Genomic DNA, 15,523 nt, shown 5'->3' on the forward strand with positions numbered 1-15,523 from the left:
TCGTATTAATTTCTATTTTTTATTAATTAAAATTGAACTTATAAAACTTCTATACAAAAACTAAAATCGAAACATAATAATTTCTTAAACTATATAATAAAAAAATATATTCAACGTGGATCTTAAACTAAAATTTAAAATATGAGCTTTCTATTTATTCAAGAAAAAAGAATTTACAATAAATCTATGCCAAGAAATTGTGATTTAAAGTACTTAGTTTAAATGTAATTAACATCAACAAAATCATACCCTAAATACAAAAAACTCAAGGCTCAAGATTAATTATCTTTGGTCAAATGTAATTATCTACAATAATTATTATGATTATTATGTTAAATGTCTTAGTCTACAATAACTATCTTTGGTTTTTAGTTAATTTGTTTTAAATTAATGCCATGTCTTTTAACCAAACCTTCCCATCTTATCTACCTTTTTATATTTTCCAAAAAATAAAAAAATCGAAAAAGAATATAAAATCACGGAAGAAAATAATTATGAACAGATTTAAAAACACATTAATTTAGTAAAAACAATGTTTAAAATACAAGGACTAACTGATTGTTTCTTGAAACTATAGGGACTAAGTTTATGATAAACTCTCTCTTCCACTCTAATATAAGTAGGAGTAGAATTCCATCAGGGGTTGCTGATTTCACGGCTGTTCTCGTGGCCTTCACTTTCCGTGTCTTGTTCGACCGTCCCTTTTCCTCTCCCTGGCACATAGTTTATAGGAGTTTTGTACTAACAAAACGAAACCAAACTGATTTCTTCTTCTTTTTTTATATATTTAACCAAGCTCCTCATATATCCATCTCTGTCTTTCTTTCTCCTTTCAAGTTGTAGTTTCGGATCAATATGGATAAATAAGGCTACACAAGCTTGCATCTTTTACACCCCAGATCTGCTTCTCTTCATTTTATCAACACAAGGTTTGTTAAATGTGATTTCTCACTCGCTTATAATCTTCAGCTCATTTATCATTGGATCTTGATTTTGTTTGTACATTTGTGACTGTCTTTTTAAGTTTTTATCTGGGTTTCTTTTCTTTTTTGCAAAACATGTGAGACATGATTAAGGTGTAATGGATCTTATGCGATTTTAATGGGGTTCCTTTTGGAGTTAAACGTGGTAAATATTTGTTTTCAGCGAAAGGGTTGTCATTGTAATGGCTTGATTATATAGATGTGCATTGTTTAATTGTTTTTCTTGTTTCATCTTTATTGGTTTTGCCTGTAATGTTGTGTTTTGTGGTTATTTGTAATGGCGTTTTCAAACTTCTTTTTATTAATAAGTTAGAAACCTTTCGAAAGCCAAGCATTTGGTGTGGTAGTAGTGTGTTTTTTTCCCGAAGGTTGGTATTGTATATGCTAAAAGTTCGTCAACTTTTTTTAAAGGGTAGTTGATTTGACCCATTCTCGATCTTAGCATTAATATTTGTTTTTTTTCTTTTTTTGGCAACTTGTGTTCGATGCCAAATTGCCAATTTCATTTCATAAGTTCAGAAGATTGTATCTTTTTTCTATTATTTCTACGATTTTTTGAATCTGGATATGTTGTTGTCTATTTGGGGAGCTATTCAACTTCGTGTGTGTTAAATATTGATGAAATGTTATTTGAAGTTTTTGACCGATGTGTCAAAATGTATGCTTTTTAGGCTGTGTTGCGATGAGATTTTTTTGAGTTTCAACTTTGATCTGCAGGTCTTAAAAGTTTTGAGAATTGATTGGCTATAGTAAAGCATGGCGTTAGGCAAATATAGTAGGGTAGACAATAGAAGACATAATTCGAGTTACTACTCAACAGTCACGATTGTGGTGTTTGTGGGTCTCTGCTTGGTTGGGGCATGGATGATGACATCGTCATCTGTGGTTCCTGGTCAAAATGTAGACGTTCCTGCTCAGGAAAACAAGAATGAGGTGAAACAACAAGTGACTGAGAGCAATGAAATCAACACTAAGCAATTTGAAGATAACCCAGGTGATTTGCCTGAGGATGCAACAAAAGGTGACAACAGTATGCCCGAAGAGAAGCCCGAGGAGAAGCCAGAGGAGAAGCCCGAAGAGAAGCCAGAGGAGAAGCCAGATGCAACAAAAGGTGACGACAGTGTGCCTGAAGAGAAGCCCGAGGAGAAGCCAGAAGAGAAGCCCGAGGAGAAGCCAGTAGAGAAAACCGACGAAAAATCTAATGAAGAGACAAAGTCGGATGATGGTTCAGATACCGAGACACAAAATGGAGTCAACAATACAGAAGATGTGGATGCTAAAACCAACGATGGAGAAACAAACACAGAAGATGGAGGGACAAAGGCAGATGATAGTGAAGGTAATGCAGCTGGACAAGGAGATTCCGAGGAGAATTCTACAGAGAAGAAACCTGATACTGATGAGACCGAAACAAAATCCGATGAGAATGCTGGTGAAGATAAGGATAGGGAAACAGGGAATGATCAGCTAGATGAGAAGGTGGATCAGAAAGATGATAAGGACTCCGATAAAAGTTCTGATGGGCAGGCCAACAACCAGAGTTCAGGCGAGCTACTTCCTTCAGGGGCTCAGTCAGAGCTTTCGAATGAGACCTCCACTCAGAGTGGGTCGTGGTCAACTCAGGCGGCAGAGTCAAAGAATGAGAAGGAAACTCAACAGTCTTCTAACCAGCAAAAGGGGTACAATTGGAAACTGTGCAATGTCACTGCTGGGCCTGATTTCATCCCATGTCTTGACAATTTGCAAGCAATCAGGAGTCTTCAATCTACAAAGCACTATGAACATCGAGAGAGGCACTGTCCTGAAGAACCTCCAACCTGTCTTGTTCTGCTTCCTGAAGGATATAAACGGCCAATTGAGTGGCCTACAAGCAGGGAAAAGGTACGAACAATAAGTTCATGCAAGTTCATTGACGGTCTGCCATTCTTCTTGCAATTTTGGATTAATCGACTGCTTTGCTGCAGATATGGTACCACAATGTTCCCCACACCCAGCTTGCACAATATAAGGGGCATCAAAACTGGGTGAAAGTTACAGGTGAATTCCTCACTTTCCCTGGTGGTGGAACCCAGTTTCAGCATGGGGCTCTCCATTACATCGACTTCTTAAATGAGGTGAACCCAGTTATATGCTATTTTTAAAGCTTTTTTTTTTTGTGTTTTATGAATGTATGGTTGCTGTTTGCCACTCTCCTCACTCTGGGTTGCAATTTTTCTGGAGTTACTATTATGATTGTGCGTCCTGGCTTTGTATTATTATTAGAGATATCATTATCTTTAGTTTTGTAAGTTATTAGTTTTTGTTAGTCTACTCCAAAGGTGTTGGTTGAGGTAAGAACTCTTGGGATCTTGGCCTCACAAATTAGTAACTTGAATTCAAATCCAACTTCAATAATTTTGGTGGTTATTCTAAGCAATAGAGTTCTAGTTTGACTAGATGTGGGTTACTCCTACACTTGATGGATCAGTATCTTGGATATAAAATTGAATACGCGTTGTATATCCAAATTCATTAGTCATCATCATATCAGCATAGTATTGGAGGCTTTGGGTTGTGGTTTGAAAAACTTGAAATACAGGTAAATAATTCGAAGGGAAATGCAGAGGTTATTTTTAGGGAAGAAAGATGGATAGAGATGCAGTGTGGGAGCTGACTTTGAAACTGCTGGATCTGTGTGGGCTAGCATAGATTGATGCAGGGGGGAAATACTCAACTTAAAGTTAGCATTTCCTTTAGTCTCATGTGTGATTGAATGATTATCTGTACACATACACTGTGCCAATTCTCTTGCGTAAATTACATCTGAATAAGTCTTTGATAATACAGCACCCTTCAACTTTTCCAAATAAAAGTATTTGATAATACAGCATCCTTCAACTTTTCCAAATTCAGAAAGTAGCATTTTCATATCGACAAGCTTATTTCTCAATTGCTTTTACTTTTTGCATTTTGACAACAACATGCATAAGCTTTTGGTGGTTTCTTCCTTAATTTTGTGTGTCATTCTCTTGTGAGATAATTGTGAATGTTGAGATGTATATGCTGCAGTCTGTGCCTGGCATTGCATGGGGAAAACGAACCCGTGTGATTTTGGATGTTGGATGTGGAGTTGCTAGCTTTGGAGGATATCTTTTCGACAGAGATGTCCTAGCAATGTCATTTGCCCCTAAAGATGAGCATGAAGCTCAAATACAATTTGCTCTTGAAAGAGGAATCCCAGCTATATCTGCCGTGATGGGAACAAAGAGGCTTCCCTACCCAGGCAGAGTTTTTGATGCTGTCCATTGTGCACGCTGTAGAGTACCTTGGCATATTGAAGGTATGCACATAATTTGTATTTCTTCAGATAGGTTTAAGCTCATCCAAACTTTTGATTTTTGTTGGCTGCATTCTTTGATTTGCTCCATCTGCCAATCTCTTGCTGATGTTCAAAACATCATAGCATCCGATTGCAAATCCTGTTTGGTTGCTATATGGTGACTAATGAAAAGATTCAGTGCCTGTTGAAACTATCTTAATTGAGATTTCTTGGTTTTAATTAACAAAATAAAGAAAGCAGTATAGAATATAAGTTTGTTTTATCTTAGCAATTGACATATGCAGGTGGTAAACTTCTTCTGGAGCTGAATCGTGTGTTGCGACCTGGTGGTTTCTTTGTGTGGTCAGCCACTCCTGTTTATCAGAAACTAGCTGAAGATGTTGAAATTTGGCAAGGTGGGTGATTTTTTTAACCAAATATGCACTAATTTTTGAGAGAGTTGATTGATTCTAACAAATTGTGTTTTTCATGGAATTATTTGCAGCCATGACTGAACTAACAAAAGCTATGTGCTGGGAACTTGTGTCTATTAACAAGGATACACTTAATGGAGTTGGTGTAGCTACGTACAGGAAGCCTACTTCCAATGACTGCTATGAGAAAAGATCAAAACAAGAGCCTCCACTTTGTGAAGCATCTGATGATCCTAATGCAGCCTGGTAATTTTACTCTTAAGCCAGCGGATATTTTCAAGTAATAATCCATGTCTCACTGCTACTCCCTGTGGATATGTGCCTTTTTAAAAATTGGACCATGCACGTGTATTTTATGAAATCTATGTTCTTTTACATTTTTGTGCACCCACAAAAAAAGAAGAGAAGTTGCATGTGAATTTGGAAAATGGAACCTCACTGAATTTGAAAGAAGGTGCTGTGATTTTTCTTAGATCAAATTTCCATTATTAGAAATAGCAAGCATGCATTACAAGGTGCATGACTTCTATAACTTTATTTTATTCCTGTGCTTAGGAATGTGCCATTGCAAGCATGTATGCATAAGGTGCCTGTAGGTTCACTGGAACGTGGGTCTCAATGGCCAGAGCAATGGCCCGCAAGGTTGGATAAAACACCTTATTGGATGTTGAGTTCCCAAGTAGGAGTTTATGGTAAACCCGCACCAGAAGATTTCACTGCAGATTATGAGCACTGGAAGCGGGTGGTCTCCAATTCATATCTAAATGGAATTGGATTAAACTGGTCATCTGTGAGAAATGCCATGGACATGAGATCTGTTTATGGAGGGTAAGCACGGCTTTTGTTGTTTCTTGTAGAAAGTGTTTAATGATTAACTCTCCTTTTTATTTCAATGGGAAATACATAGTTAACTTGTTTTTTTTTTTTGACCTTTCTTGCCATACTTCTTTGTAATGTATACCTTTGTTTTGCTGGCATGGAGAATAATCTACTTCTCCTTGTATACCTTTGAGCAGGGTTTGGTTCTTTTGCGAAATCATATAATAAAATGAAAATATTGTCTCTTTCCCTTGGTTTGATATTCTTGTTGTGTTGGCAGTTTTGCTGCAGCTCTGAAGGAGTTGAATGTGTGGGTCATGAATGTGGTCACAGCAGATTCACCAGATACTCTACCTATAATTTATGAACGTGGGCTTTTTGGAATTTATCATGATTGGTGTGAATCATTTAACACTTATCCAAGATCTTATGATCTTCTCCATGCAGACCATCTCTTCTCCAAGGTTAAAAAGAGGTATGTAACAATAATTGAATGCTCTTTTCGTGCTGCTGGAAGTTCCACTTGATAAACCTCACTGTTTCTCTATTTTCTGCCGTCTGATTTAGCAATGTTTTGTGGATCTTACAGGTGCAATCTGGCGGCTGTATTTGCTGAAGTTGATAGAATTCTTAGGCCAGAAGGGAAGCTCATTGTCCGGGACAAGGTGGAGATCATTAACGAGCTGGAGAACATGGCAAGGTCTATGCAGTGGGAGGTTAGGATGACCTACTCTAAGGACAAGGAAGGATTGCTGTGTGTTCAGAAATCCATGTGGCGGCCCAAAGAGTCAGAGACGATCAATTATGCTATTGCTTAAGCATGCTTCCAGCCCAGTTGTCGGCACTTCCATTCTTGGTATTACTATTGCCAGTGAGCTTAGGTATTCATTTTGCTCCGGTTGCTAAATACAATTCTTGTAACTGTCTGTATCTCCATGTTAGCTGATGTACCATGATAATTAGGCTCGTCACCATCCAACATTTTCACTATCTTTTGGTTTTATGATTTCTGTCCCAAAATTTCTGTCACAGTTTTCGTTGTAATATTGTTATTAAAAGACGATACATTCTTTAAGTGTAAAGCCCAATTGTTAGAAGTTTGGACGAAAATCAAAGTTCCCATGAAAGAAACATGTAACGCTGAATTTGTTTCTATTGTATTCCCATGAAAGAAAAGTTTGATTTTGCACAACCATCTACACCTTTGTGTGGAGCTCAAGTGTGGATCGTGAAAAAGAATACGATAATTCTATTGATAGTTCATATGGAGGAGATTCAATTTTTGCATTTATGATGGACAGAATGGATGTTTGCAGGCTCTGTTTTACTCCATGTGCCCAATGTCTAGAGATCAATCTGTCACAAACTGAACCACATTTATTTCAGCTGTAATTTGATGTCTTCGTTCTGCATGGAGTTGCAATAACAATCAGAGGTAAATGGTGCGAGTGGCACGTAATAATAATAATAATAATAAAAAAAAACCCTAACAGGGGAAGGTAAAAACACCGTGTACAAAGACTTATTCTACTATTCATTATAATATAAAATGACTGTTTAATCTTTTCCAAAAAAGCCACTTCCTTTTGTTCCGGGGGCATGTCTTTTTATATCATCTAATATTGGTCATTAGAGAATTATTTAGGGATGTAATTATATATTTTATTTTTTAAGTATAATAAAATGATATAATTATAAAATATTAATAAAATTAAAGAAAAGGGCATAATTATCTTTTCAAAGTAAATTAGTAAGCATACCATTGGATTTAAAAACTTCAAATCAAATCATCACTTTAGAGGACTTTTGGTCTTTTCCTTTATTTTTTTTTAATTACCATGGCAATCAAGTAAATTTATCTTTTAATATCAATTAATTCTAAAAATTGTTTGCATGCACAGTGCACGCGCTAGCCTAGGAGGCGTCTATGCTAGTGTACATGTAGAGGCTCTCGCACCCTTTGGATGGCATGACTGATGTTTTTAGTAACTTAAAATGCTCTTTTGTCATGTCGTTGGATAAGCCGTTGTGACCTTTTCCTCCCGATGCGGCGCGTGTCAGTGATGGTAGGGTGGCTTGTCGCCATTCATCCCTTTTCCCCTTATTCTCTCTTCTACCCTGGAAAATACAGATTAATCCTCTTTGTTGTTAATATTTCAACTTCAATTCTTATTTTTTTTATTTCTAATTTTTATCACTGATCCTTTTGTTAAAGTTTTTTCATTTATGGTATTTCCAGTCTAATAATCTTAATCACGAGTTTGAAAAGTTAATGCGAGTCAACGTTATTCAAAACATAAGGATTATATGGTTAATAGCTAGTTTAGGGTTTTGGAGAAAGTTGCAAAAATAAAAAAGGAAGAAGAAGAAGCTCTCGGTGAAGAGAAAGAAAAAAAGAAGAACAAATGAGGTGCCCGTGTATATATATATATATATATATATATATATATATATATATAAAGCCAAGACTTGAGCCAAGCTAATTCTAAAAAACTGGGTTAGAGTTAATGGCCAACAATTATATTAATACACGGGCCTCAAATTTGTGTTAGTGTCTAATTGCAGTAATTAGAATGCTTAATTTAAGTGCTCTAGATCTTGCATGGTTTCCAATTTCTGGAACTGTGTAAAAGTTTATTTTAATTGCTGTAGACTTAGCATGCGTGAGCCTTTTGAATTAAAATATAAGTTATATTATACTTGATTTGATATTAAATGGTTAAATTTAGGAATTTAGTGACTTGTTAGATATTTGGGCCTAAAAAAGCATGTTTCTTCCTTAAAAAGAATTCCTCTCACGTAATGTATATATTTTATTTCATTTTAAATAAAATAAGGGTCCTTATAACAAAATAAAATAAAACTTATAGTTTAGTATTTCAAATTAAAAATAAAATAATCAAAATTCTTAATTAAATTCATTTTACAAGTATTTCAAATAATAAAATTTAATTCAGTTTTATAGTTTAGTATTTTATTCCAAATATAAAAATCATAATAGATTATCAATTAAATTTAAATCTTACGTAGAAATTATTCCAAATCTAACAACTGGACGATTCCAAGGTGAGATTCGATTCGATCTATCACAACGTAAGATATACAACATAATTGACTTCCAAAATTCAGTGGCCAGGAGAGGTTGGGAAGAAACAACGTTTGTAGAAGTTTCATTTTCCAACAACTAAATCTAAGTTTTATTCAGTCATGAAAGTATTCTAATTATGGAGGCAGTTAACTAATCTATATTTTGAACAGAAGTTAGATTAGGTCATGACAGTTAACTGCCTTCTCCACCAAATTAGCTTATCTGTTAAAAAATCAGCCAAGTCTTTTCTGTTCCCCTCTTCACAAGCCTATTTTCCTGCTCTTCTTTCTATTTATTTAGTCCATAAAACAACCCTTAACATTATCAAAGTCAAGACCAATCTCTTACACTTTGGTGAGAGTGTGTGCAGAAGAGAGAAATGGAAGATGAAAACCATAAAAATGGAACAGATGGTCACAGTGGAGAAAGCCCAGAAAGCCCATGTTTGAAGAGTTGCAGCAGCAGCAGCAACAATCACAACAATAGTAAGGAGCAGGATCACTTCCTTCCTATAGCAAATGTTGGCAGAATTATGAAAAAGGAGATTCCAGGCAATGGGAAAATCTCGAAAGATGCGAAAGAAACAGTTCAAGAATGCGTGTCCGAGTTCATCAGCTTTGTTACTGGAGAAGCATCTGATAAATGTCAAAGAGAGAAGAGAAAGACTATTAATGGTGATGATATTATTTGGGCCATCACAACCCTAGGGTTTGAAGACTACGTTGCTCCACTTAAGCTGTATCTCAACAAATATAGAGAGATCGAAGGAGAGAAGCTTAATGTTCCAAAGCAGCAAAGAATGGAACACCAAAGTTCACAACAGCATCATCAACTAGAACAAGAACAAAATATGATACCACCTTACACTAGTATATATTCTTCCTCAGCTCTTATGTCTCAGCCACCATCTTTCATGGTAGCTGATCATAAAACATATCCCTTGCCTTTCTCTCCTAATTCCATCCAAAAACATTTGCAGCACCAAGACAAAGTCGATCCTGTCGAGCATTGGTAAGAGAAAGAAACTATATATAGTAATTGAAATCATTGAATTTTTGTTTTGTTACACATAACTGAAAAGATATTCTGATATAATGTATACGTATTGGAGAAATTAGCTTATTGCCTACTGCCTCCATAAATGAGGTAGTTTATCTTGCAATGATGTAAATAATATGAACAGCTGAAATATATAGCTGATGAAAATTATGCAACTAAGACACGCAATCAAGCATAATTAATTACGTACAGATAATTGTTCATCATTGTTTGTGCTAGTTCTGGCAATTACTTAAAAATGTTTCTGTAATTAGATCATACATTTTATGAACATTTTGTCCGTGCATTATAGAGCATATGGGAAGGTTTTTAATTTATTTAAAGGCTCATTGGATCTTGGAGACTTGAACTCATTGAAGGACGAGTTTCTTTTCTTTTCTCTTTGTATAATTTATGAGTCAATATCATGATTAATACAAAAATGAACAGCATGAGCAGCTAAGAGCACCAAGATCGATTAAATCGATTATTTCTTTTTTACGATAATTAGTTCGATTTCTAATTGTAACACATATCAAAGACCGATTTCCGAAACCTATTCTTGATATATAGACTAATTTACAATATTGTCAGGAGAAGACACACATGAGCAGTGTGCCACACATAGCGTTTCTTACTTAATTTTCATGATACAGTTTACATGATTAAAGGGTATATCAACTTAAAGTTTTTAGGTGATAATTAAGCATGCCATGATGAGATTGTAATGTTAATTAACTTAGGAGTAGCTAAAGCATTTTAAGTTATTTTGATGACTACATTGAGATTTACTAAATTAATATGCTCCTAAGGTACATAACTTAATTGAAATTCTTTTACAAAAATAATGTCTTGGCTATTCAAGAAGGTTGTTATTTTTGTGATTTAATTGGAATAAGATAACAAATAGATATTAAGGATGAATTTTATTCTAGGCCCTCAGGTGTGAATAAGTTTTAATTCTTGGTATTTTATTTATTAGTCTTCTTATTAAAGAAGTAGTAAATTCTATGCATGATGCAACCTCTGCCCATAAGAAAGTTCAAATTTACTACTATTAATTTAGATAAAATATTTGTTTCATAGCATTAAAGTATTTTCTTGGTTATTGCATCTTTTCCTACTGTGTTTATTGATACATATAATATTCATATGTTATGTGGTGATAATTTTGCTTATAAAGAAAAGTATTCACTTTGCATTGGGGCATGTGAATTTGAATTCGGCCTTATATATGGATGAATCACTCATCCCTACTGAATCAAGAAATGCTTAGGATAAAAACTGATTATGAGCGGTGAGAGCGATCTAATTATTTAAGTTTAATGTTCATAAAGTCTCGAATAAGTAAGAGTATTAGGGATTTCATTCCTCAATGCTCTAAGATAAAAGATTTTCTGAAGGTCATAGATGAACAATTTGTTCATTCTAATAAGGCATTGACCAACACCTTAATGAAGAGGCTTTTAGATATGTCATTTGACTATTCTAAAGGCGTGCGTAGGCATATTATGGAAATGATTGACTATTCTAAGGGTTTGTGCAGGCATATTATGGAAATGAAGGACATTACTACTTAATTGAAGTCCTTGGAGGTTGAAATTCTTTAGTCATTCCTGACTCATTTCATTTTGAACTTTTTTCCTATGGAATATGATCCGCTTAAGATTTCTTATAACACATATAAAAAAAAATAGTTAATTAATGAATAATTAACCATGTGTGTTCAAGAAAAAAAAAATTGAAACTTAAGAAACTTGAAAGTGATCATTTGGTTTCTCAAGCTAAGACGAATGTCAAGAAGGGTAAAACGACCTTTAAAGTGAAGAAATATAGAAATATATCAATAAAGCAACAACTATTGGATATTTAATTGGTTATGTAGTGAACTTTAAAGAATATAGATTTTATTGCCCTTCTCATTGTACAAGAATAATAGAGGCAATAAATGTTAAATTTTCTGAGACTTATAATTTTTTTATATAAAAAATATATTTAAACTATCATTAAAATATCATAACACGGAAATCCAAGTTCAGAAATTATTTATAAATTATAAATTATCGAAAAAATCTAATTTAACATTTTAGATCTAAAAATTTAAATCATATCTTTCTATTGAACTAATTTATTTTTTATATTTATAAATTTGTTATTTCTTTAATTGAAATAATTTATTTTTTATATTTTTGCACATCTAATGCATCTATCATCTTCCTTGACTGCCTTTGTAAAAAAAACCACACACAGTCTCTTCTCAAGGTAACATTTCTCTGGCTCAAACAGATTTGTTTTGTGGGAGTTCGTGAACTACTGACCAAGCTCTTTTTATCGAATTTTCAAAGCCTAATAATCAGGGCAAAAAGTTCATTAAAGTCTGTTTCAGGTCTTGTCTATTGTATGATCGTTAGTTTGCCTTTTTTTAAAAAACCTACTAAAACTTGAGTAACAGTTCATTTTTCCAGAACTATAAACTTGTGAAGACAAGGGAATGGATATTGGAATTGGGGTAACCCAAGAATTATCTGAATGCTCGAAGGGTAGAACACTAGCAAGGTATTAGTTTTTATTCTTTCTTCCAATAAAATTCAGAAAGCTACACAAAAGCTGGTGGAAATTGTACCAACCTGAGAAAATATAGAGAGAACATAGCTAGCCTAGCTAGTACACAGGATACATAAAGGCAACCAATCATCAAAAGCATCCAAAGCAACTACAAGGTTGATGCTTTATGGTTTAGCAGATAAAAGCCATTGAATGAAGCTTTGGAGTGTAGCGACATCAGCTCTGTAGTGTTTTTGCGTGAACTCCAACAAATCTGACCAAGTGAAATCCGGGTACTTCCTCGGCCCTTCTCTGCAAACAAGATCTTGTGGGGGTCTGACTACCTTTTCCTCTTTTGGACTCACAAAGAAAACCAATGATTTCCTTTCTCTCTCCCTATTCACCACTGCTCTGTGAAGGCAGCTCTGGTACCTCCCATTGGATAATGCCTACATATCAAAGAAGCTGGGCACGTATCAATTAACTCGTACTATTCGTTTTGACCTCCAAGAGGGTTGATGGCCATTGGATTTGTGTGGGTGGGTCTCGATGCCATTCATTTTGAGTTGACAAGCTTATAGAAACAGCCACAGTCCAAAAGCTATTACTATATTAAAAAAAATCATGTCTTTTCAAATTTATTTTCAAAATTTTGGGTGATGCTGTATTTGTCTAAAATCAAATGTCTTAATCTAAAAGAGAAATAATTGATCAAGACATGACTTTGACAACGTGAAATTTCCTTTCGCATCAATGTTGTAACTACCTAGACCAATCGTAATCATCCATTGCTAATTGAGCTTTAATAATCATTTCGATCATATAGGATCTGAGATTATAATTTTGTATTGTTCTTTGATATCTATTCCTAAGATCAATAATTGTTTCACGGTTAAATCCGATTTAATAATTAGAGAGAAGAAAAATGATAGAGTTTAGAGCAACTATCCATGTGGTTAATCAAATTTAATAAATGACAAAATCTTAAACATTCTTTGATTTTATATTAATCTAACAATCATGAATCAAACTCATTGTTCTAAGAATATAATCCGAGTCTTATTCTTGCAATTTAAGAACATAAAGCTGATATTGCAGAATAACTATGAACTAGTGCTGGTGAAAATAAAATATACTATATATATGCTGCAATTTAAATAAGAGGAAATTAACTTACCGTGAAAGTATCACCAATGTTTACAACTAGGGCATCTGGACGAGGTCGGATTGCTTGCCATTTGTTGTTTGCAAAGACTTCAAGACCACCAACTTGGTCTTGATGAAGTATTGTTAAGGAAGTTGGGTCACAATGAGGACCAGTGCCAAGAGTGAGGCTAGAATTATTGCAAGGTGGATAATTGTTGCACCTCATTATTGAGCTTCCATCTTCAAAGAATTTCCGATAGTGTAAGCGATCAACTCCCAAGCTAATGCCCAGCAGCTCAAAAATAACTAGAGATACTTTCTTCATTGCTTCGCAATATCTTTGGTAAACCCACCTTCAGAAAGCAATGTTATGTTCGACATTATTAAGAGAAAACGTACTAAACATAACCAACATGAGAAATTAGGGTTTCTCTACTTTAAGGGTGGATTTTTTTTTTGAGAAAGATGGAATTTTATTTTATTACTTTGTCATCACATCAACTAGTAGGAGGCATCGTTTGATTGATGAGGGCATTTAAACCTTAAATTTGGATATTCAACTGGTGACTCTCTAACATATGTACCAGCTGGTAAAACTCCGATCAAAGTTGATAATCAAAACTTGTAAATATATTTATAGAATGACAATATTGGAGCAGGGAGAAGACTACCTCAGCCATGGCAGGCAAGATGGACTTTTCAAATAATTAACAAAAGAAAAAAAATCACTTCAAGAGTATTACTATTAAAGAGACAAGATCGTAAGACGCAGCTGGCTTACCCTGTGTGTTCAAAGTTCTCTCCTAAGACAGATTTGAAGTAATCAACAACAAGTGGCTCAGAATCATCATCCCCATGGTAGCCAAAAGAAAATGTCTCCTTCCATGGCAACTTGGATGAATATCGATGTGCATGGGCACCAGAATATCCACTCACATCGCCTGGCTTCCTACGAGTACTGAGTTTCTTGTCAAGAGGCAGCTTAAAAATTTTATCAATCTCTTCGTGAGCAGCATGAATGAGACCTATATCAACTCCATGGTTAATGACTTGAAAGAAGCCGTGGTTCAAGCAGGCAGTCCTAACAAGCTCAGCCGCATCAGCAGTTGCTCGCTCATCACCTTTCAAGAATCCATCCAAGTCTATCAATGGCTCTTTAAGCTCATCTTGGTTGTGAACTAAGTCTCCAATGGGCCAAATGAACTCTGTGGGCATGTTGGCTTGTTTTTGCAAGAAAGATGAGTAAAGAACAGGAGCATCAGTTTCATCTTTGCTGTGAAATGGAGGAGGAGACAGGAGAAGACTTGAAGAGGTTGAGTCCATTAGGAGAGACATTGATGAGGGCCGGTGTCTCAGAGAAGCAATTTATAGAATTTCATATAGAAAAGCAGAGTTGCACAGTGGCTAGATGTTAAGAGTGTTAACATCAAACCACAGCTCATCTCACTTTTGAGATTTTATGCTAAGATATTTTTTAACATGATATGATATTATAGGTTTTTTAGCTAAATAATGGGAAGTTCAAGTCCTTACTTATCTCAATCGTTTTTATAATTAACAACGGATTTATACAAGTTTTAAAGTTAAAAACTTTAACTTATATATATATATATATATATATATATATATATATATATATATTAGAAAGTAATATAAAATTATTTCTAAAATCCCATGTAATAAATTAATAATTACGAGTTCTAATTTACCATCTTCAATTTATTTTTTAATTAAAATTTAAATTAATATAAGATATATAGTGGTAAGTCATTCTTTGATCAAAAGCTTTTATTTAAGGCAATGTATTTAAATTGGAATGATTTGGTGACATTATAGAAAAAAATAATATAAACATGATGTATTTAACTAGATGAGTTTTTAAGAAGATTTTATGTTTCTTTATTCCTTTTAAAAAATCCAAATACATGAACCAGACAAATTATAATTTAACTAGATATTTATAAAATCCAACCATGGTTCATAAAATCGCCCTTTATCGGGTGTTGTGCGCAGCTATTGAGGCTTGGGCAATACCCTAATTTGAATTTCTCATTTTTTTTCCATGGTTTACAAGATTTTGATGTTTATAACTGTTAGAACATATATTTCTTATGGAAAAGATAAATAAACAAATAATCTTAATATATAAAATTAAAAATGAGATACTAATCTT

General features: G+C 34.2%; 3 protein-coding genes across 4 annotated transcripts; 2 read left to right on the forward strand and 1 right to left on the reverse strand.

The window, feature by feature from the left end:
- The first annotated feature begins 640 nt into the window (after window positions 1–640).
- On the forward strand, window positions 641–6,726 carry LOC7479150 (probable methyltransferase PMT26). The gene is made up of 9 exons (XM_024601626.2): window positions 641–929; window positions 1,701–2,864; window positions 2,948–3,097; window positions 4,032–4,302; window positions 4,587–4,697; window positions 4,787–4,961; window positions 5,271–5,543; window positions 5,815–6,009; window positions 6,124–6,726. The coding sequence occupies exons 2-9, from the start codon at window positions 1,740–1,742 to the stop codon at window positions 6,350–6,352; spliced, it is 2,529 nt and encodes an 842-aa protein (XP_024457394.1). The 5' UTR covers window positions 641–929; window positions 1,701–1,739; the 3' UTR covers window positions 6,353–6,726.
- Window positions 6,727–8,930: 2,204 nt separating this feature from the next.
- On the forward strand, window positions 8,931–9,889 carry LOC7466855 (nuclear transcription factor Y subunit B-7). The gene has a single exon (XM_002306224.4). The coding sequence runs from the start codon at window positions 9,002–9,004 to the stop codon at window positions 9,635–9,637; it is 636 nt and encodes a 211-aa protein (XP_002306260.2). The 5' UTR covers window positions 8,931–9,001; the 3' UTR covers window positions 9,638–9,889.
- Window positions 9,890–12,201: 2,312 nt separating this feature from the next.
- Window positions 12,202–14,730, reverse strand: LOC7466856 (gibberellin 20 oxidase 1-B). 2 transcript variants are annotated; one of them, XM_052452883.1, is made up of 3 exons: window positions 14,132–14,730; window positions 13,382–13,688; window positions 12,202–12,653 (listed from the first exon to the last, which is right to left on the reverse strand). In XM_052452883.1, the coding sequence occupies exons 1-3, from the start codon at window positions 14,683–14,685 to the stop codon at window positions 12,390–12,392; spliced, it is 1,125 nt and encodes a 374-aa protein (XP_052308843.1). In that variant the 5' UTR covers window positions 14,686–14,730; the 3' UTR covers window positions 12,202–12,389. The 2 variants fall into 2 exon arrangements, with proteins under 2 accessions (XP_052308843.1, XP_052308842.1); XM_052452882.1 differs by having other exon boundaries at window positions 13,382–13,703; window positions 14,132–14,724.
- Window positions 14,731–15,523: the final 793 nt, after the last annotated feature.

Source organism: Populus trichocarpa, chromosome 5, assembly GCF_000002775.5.
Source record: "Populus trichocarpa isolate Nisqually-1 chromosome 5, P.trichocarpa_v4.1, whole genome shotgun sequence".
In the NCBI taxonomy this organism is placed as follows: domain Eukaryota; kingdom Viridiplantae; phylum Streptophyta; class Magnoliopsida; order Malpighiales; family Salicaceae; genus Populus; species Populus trichocarpa.

Excerpts from the sequence above, each read along its gene's own strand:
- LOC7479150 (XM_024601626.2), top strand. The coding sequence starts at position 1,740 with ATGGCGTTAGGCAAATATAGTAGGGTAGACAATAGAAGACATAATTCG. Across the intron at positions 3,098-4,031 it reads ACATCGACTTCTTAAATGAG|TCTGTGCCTGGCATTGCATG; the intron begins GTGAACCCAGTT and ends TATATGCTGCAG. Across the intron at positions 4,698-4,786 it reads AGATGTTGAAATTTGGCAAG|CCATGACTGAACTAACAAAA; the intron begins GTGGGTGATTTT and ends AATTATTTGCAG.
- LOC7466855 (XM_002306224.4), top strand. The coding sequence starts at position 9,002 with ATGGAAGATGAAAACCATAAAAATGGAACAGATGGTCACAGTGGAGAA.
- LOC7466856 (XM_052452882.1), bottom strand. The coding sequence starts at position 14,685 with ATGTCTCTCCTAATGGACTCAACCTCTTCAAGTCTTCTCCTGTCTCCT. Across the intron at positions 13,704-14,131 it reads GAGAACTTTGAACACACAGG|GTGGGTTTACCAAAGATATT; the intron begins GTAAGCCAGCTG and ends TGCTTTCTGAAG. Across the intron at positions 12,654-13,381 it reads ACATTGGTGATACTTTCACG|GCATTATCCAATGGGAGGTA; the intron begins GTAAGTTAATTT and ends TTTGATATGTAG.